At 44.3% G+C, this 5,240-nt stretch overlaps 1 protein-coding gene across 1 annotated transcript; it reads right to left on the bottom strand.

Annotated features, from left to right (window-relative positions):
• Window positions 1-771: 771 nt before the first annotated feature.
• Window positions 772-1,734, bottom strand: OR6D22 (olfactory receptor family 6 subfamily D member 22). Its single transcript, NM_001391139.1, has one exon. It carries the CDS (start codon window positions 1,732-1,734, stop codon window positions 772-774), a length of 963 nt encoding a protein of 320 aa, NP_001378068.1.
• Between the last annotated feature and the right edge of the window lie 3,506 nt (window positions 1,735-5,240).

Genomic DNA, 5,240 nt, shown 5'->3' with positions numbered 1-5,240 from the left:
CACACATTCAGTAGTAACAGCTTTAGGATAAAGGCGAACTATAAAAATGCACCATACATCTGAGGGGCTGGAGCTAGAATAAATAATTTAGAAAAATAGGAGTATTGGTCAGCTCTGGGTTGCTGTAGGTATTACCGCTCCATAGAGAATGGTTCAAGATCGAAACAGTTCTATTTCTCTCCAGCAGAGGAGTGATGCATAGATGTGTAGCTAAGCCACGGGCCAAGAACAGCAATTAAGAGCCCATCTGATGCAAACCATATATATCCCAGGTGAAGAGTGCTATGACCATTATTTCCTTGGTCTAGGTGTGGAGAGAATGTGGACCTGAGCATTGCTACTATTTCCATCGGTTCCTTCATTAGCACAAGCTAATATAAAATCTTTCATCATTTAAATTGTTTAAATGCCTTTTGGTCAATACTTATTAGTTCTCTTGAACCATGTGTGTGACTAGAGAGAAGTGAAATAAAAAGAGAAGAAATTACTAAATTTTAAAAATTTCAACACATTGTTTAAATCAGAGGGAAGAATATAAATTCATTAAAAGATTTTGCAATTAAAGTCAATTATGATAAATATGTGGAATGTTCAGGGAGAGGATAGTTATCCATAGCAAGGCATAATGTGGCCTTGAAAAAAATAGAGATTTCCATTTTGCTTAGGATGTGCCAACAGAGGTCAAATGAGGTCTGCCAGAGACTCTCCACTGCCGGAATAAAGATATATGGTTCTCTGAAGCCTTCCACTCCAAGGTCATGTGACTTTCTTTTATCTTGATATTTTGATTCTGCACATAGTCTCCCTCAGAGCCTGGTGGACCTGCTTGTTCCGCAGAGTGTAGATGACAGGGTTCAGGAGCGGGGTCAACACTGTGTTCACAAGGGCAGCTCCCCTGTTGGATTCCAACCTGTTTGTTTGCTTTGGTTTCACATATATAAAGACACAGCTGCCATACATCAGAGAGAGGACAATGAGGTGAGAGGAGCAGGTGGAGAAAGCCTTCCGTCGCTCCTTGGCTGATGGGAGACAGACGATTGTGACTACTATGTTGCTGTACGCAATGATGGTTATGATGAGGGATGCCAAAAGGATACAGGAAGTGAGGACAAAAACCAACATTTCAACAGATCTAGTGTCAGAACAGGAAAGATGGATTAGGGGGCCGAGGTCACAGAAGAAGTGAGGGATGACATGGGGACCACAGAAGGATAACTGGGAAACCTTCACCACCAGAACAGTGATGAGAGTCAAGCCCAAAGCAATGCAGGCAGCGACCAGGAGGAGGCTAGTCCTCAGGTTCATGATGGTCGGGTAATGCAGAGGCTTGCAAATGGCCACGTACCGATCCACAGACATCACTGCCATGAGGAGGAAACCTGCTGCTCCCAGAAATATGAAGACAAACGCTTGTATGAAACAAGCAGGAAAGGAAATTGTTTGCCGGACTAAAAGAAAGATGACCAGCAACTTAGGAATAACAGAACTTGTGAAACAACACTCACCGATTGAGAAAATGCTGAGGAAAAAGTACATAGGTGTCTGGAGCCGGGAGTCCACACAGGTGATGGTGACTATGACAACATTGCCTGTGAGAGATGCCAGGTACGCCAGCAGGTGCACCATGAAGAGGACCTTTCCCACGTGCTGGACAACAGGAAACCCCTCCAAGGTGAATTCTTGGACACTTGTCCCATTCTCCATTTCCATAGGCATCTCTTTCCACAGCAGCATCACCTGCTGGTCTTAACCTACAATAAAGAGATGACAGCCAGCACAGAAGTTTAGGCAAGCACAAGATCAAGTTACTTTCTACCCGACAAGGGGGCTAAGCAGATAGGAAAGTGGTCCAGTAAGTTGATTCTTGAATTAGAAGGACCTGAGTTCAATCCTGAGTTCTAACTGCTGAAAAGTTAGTTAACCTTTGTAAACTTCACTTTCACTCTCTGTAAAATGAAGATGACAGGGTCTACCTGTTCATGTTCTTGTGAGAAATGAGTAAGATAAAGCATGTAACTCACTTGGCAAATGATACCAATGTTTCCTATGTGTTCCTCAAAGTCTAATTGGAATATTATGATCATTAATATAGTCTTAAATATAGCTTGAGCAGCAAAGAGTGTTATTAAAGTTTTTATAATGATAAAACTTTCTATTTTGCTTTACAATATTATTCATTTGTAAATAAACATAACTAATATCAGTAACATTCTCTTTTAATATTCTTTTAAAAACATGGAAGAAATTCTATGGTGCAAATCATCACCAACATTATCATCATCTGTTGAAGACAGTACTAACATTTCGTACCATGCTGGTCACTGAAAATCGGTATTCCTACTCCTCCCCACAATAATCATGAGTGCTAGATTGCCTCTATACCTCCCTTTACTGAAGCAGAAGTTGAGGCATAGGAAGGTAGGGTCACAAGGCTGGGACTTTAGCTAGATCTGCCCAAACCCAAAGCCCATGCTGTTTCCAAATGCTGTGGCAAAGTATTTAAAAATGGGAACAAATTTATTGTTGATGATCTCTCAACCTTAAGTGAAAGTTTAGTTTGTTTATCTTATTTTTTTCTGTCCTTCAGTTAATATCATTGATGAATTACTGACCTACGGAATGACACAGGCCTTAGAGCTGATCGGCTTTAGCACAACCATTTTGTAGAAGAGGCTGGAGACCAGAGACCTTGGAGAGCTCAATAATAAGCTGTAAATCCAGGATTTACTTCACTTTCCTGAGGCTCCAGGCTGCCATGCATGAGAGATGGGGAATGACAGGAGTTCACAGATTAGCTCACTTAGGAAGGATATTCTGCGAACATGGCACCCATGAAATCACTCTTACGTCAAAGCTCAGTGAACATTCTCCTGTTTTTGGTCCCCTCAATAAATCACTTCTCCAATGTATTTGGCTTGAGCATCTCAACACCAAGCTGCAGGTCTGCAGGGCGGGATGTATCTCTCTTACTAACCTGCCATGGGCCAAGTTCTCTGAAGTGCTGCTCATGCAACCAAACTGCTCACCCCTGCGTGGCACTGCCCACAGGGCATCCTGAAGGAGCCTCTGCTTCTGTTCCAGTAGACAGCAGTGGGCCAACCAAGCTACCCCAGTCCCTGATGCCAGGCACACGCACGAGTCCCCTCATGGGGAGCAGGACTTCCTCCTCTTACAGCTAGTATCTTCCAGGAAATAGAGCTTACTTTGTGCACAGGGGAAAGGAGAGGAAAAGGAAATATTTGTCACACCCTATTTTCCCAGAGTGGGGTGAATATGCACCCCATGTTCCCAGTGTCCCTGGGTGCAAAGTCATGTTTTAAAGCCCAGAAAGTTTCATACTGCAACAAGGCTACATGGCAGTTTGGCCACTGAATCCCCAAAAGGAGCAGATAGATAAAATAAAACAACGACATTTCACTGGCCCCAATTCTGGGCTACAGCTTGACTCCAGGACTACTCAGGGTTTTGATGAAATGTCTGGCTCTGCATCCCACAGTGGGTAAATGCCCACCTCACATGAAATGTTGCTGCCGACCTACTCTACCTGCTCACAGGAGCAGGCAGCTTCTCCTGAGTGCAGCCCTCGATCTGCTGAGAAAAGGCTCCTTCTGCTGGAGTTCTCCACTGTCATGGGCGCATCTGCTCCAAGATACGCTCTATTGCACTATGCTCCTCCATCATACCCTCACCTTCCCATGTGGAGAAGCATCCTTGCTCTACTGAATCACTGTCGAGCAGCTCCCAACATGCAGGTCTCAGGCTTCTGTGGTAGTCTTCCCACAAGACTGTGTGTGGTACCAAGCAGGATGTACCCAGCCAGTGAGCAGAGAGGGCAGGCTCCCAAACCTCATTAAGAGCTGAGGGGATGGGCACAAAGTAAAGGCAGCGCTGGTGCCCTGGGGGGCAGTTAATTGGTCACTGTTGAGAACAAGAGTTACTGACACAACCCTTATATTTGTCCTTTAATTGTCTGTGGTGGAAATTGGCTCCCACATGTCCAGGCTGTCCTCTGCCAAGATTTTTCAAAGAAATTATGCGACTTAATTTCCCAAGTGTTTCTAAAATCCCAATTTGAATGTTGCTACCGATTCGAGGGAAAAGCCAGACCAAAAGTTTCTACATGTGATGTGTGCACTGAGGCCAGAGCGTAGAGGTTAAGAGAACAGATTTCATTGTGAGAAAGAGCTGGATTACACCATGGCTGTTCTCACCTTTTGGGCAAGACACTGGTTTTTGAGGAATGAGATGAGGAACTCCATCTTCCTCTCTCAAACATTCTTCATGCCTGCACCAACATTGTGATTCTTTTCATTGAATATTTTTGTCTGAAGAATATCTTTGTTTCCATTCCCAATCTCCCTGAAAAAGAGAAGCATGCATTTCCCCCTCTTCAGGGAAGGATAGGGAATAATTAGGTGGTTTCTGTGACATCTCTAACCTGGCCCGCCCCTCTGTTTTTAAAAGAATGTGGGGAGCAGCTACCCAGAATCCTTCTAGATGCAGAAGAGGAAGGAAGAGAAGTGGGCACCAGGGTGGAGAAGCTGTTACCCTAGCAACCACTGGCTTGGAAGGCTGCTTGTCCTCCTGGGTACCTCAGCTGGGCTGAGCAGCAGGAGTGATCCCTGTTTCTATGGCCTCTGGCTTCTCGTTGAAAGCCAAGGAAGGAGACAAAATTCCCAAAATATATTTTCAGGCAGCCTGGGATACGTGGCAGCTGAATGGAGATCTGTTCTGCCTCAATATGTCCTCACCAGTGATGATCGCACAAAGTCAGGCAAATATCATAAACTTTCCCAAGTATTCATGTGGCTCCCACCGTCCTACAAACAAAATCATTTCTGTAACATCAGTCCATAGACACACTCTGCTTTCAATCCATGCCAAACCTGGACCACATGCTCATATTCTCAGTTGGAAGTTAGGGAAAACATGGGAGATGAGTTACAGATACTGGAGCAAAGTGAGACCATAAAGACTACTGCCCAGATAAAGGCTCAATTGCATAGGATTCTTTTAATTTTATTCAGTGGCAGCTTCATGGTACAGAAATACCTGTGCCACCTGAGCAAATCCCAACGCCAACACTGGGAGCAGAGTGGGCTGGCATATATTTTGGTGACAGGCTTATAAAGGGGAAACTCAGATGGGGTGAACTAACTATACCATGCATCTAGCCTAAGGGGTGCTGACCTGGTACCAAGAAATATTTCAAAGCTTCCTTTGTCTATAGTTACTTTTTC

This window comes from Equus caballus, chromosome 1 (assembly GCF_041296265.1).
Source record: "Equus caballus isolate H_3958 breed thoroughbred chromosome 1, TB-T2T, whole genome shotgun sequence".
NCBI lineage: Eukaryota > Metazoa > Chordata > Mammalia > Perissodactyla > Equidae > Equus > Equus caballus.
Note: the sequence above shows the minus strand (reverse complement) of the source record. Positions and strands in the feature narration are given on the sequence as shown.

What these genes read in the sequence shown, in the direction of transcription:
- OR6D22 (NM_001391139.1), bottom strand. Translation starts at nt 1,734, where the DNA reads ATGCTGCTGTGGAAAGAGATGCCTATGGAAATGGAGAATGGGACAAGT.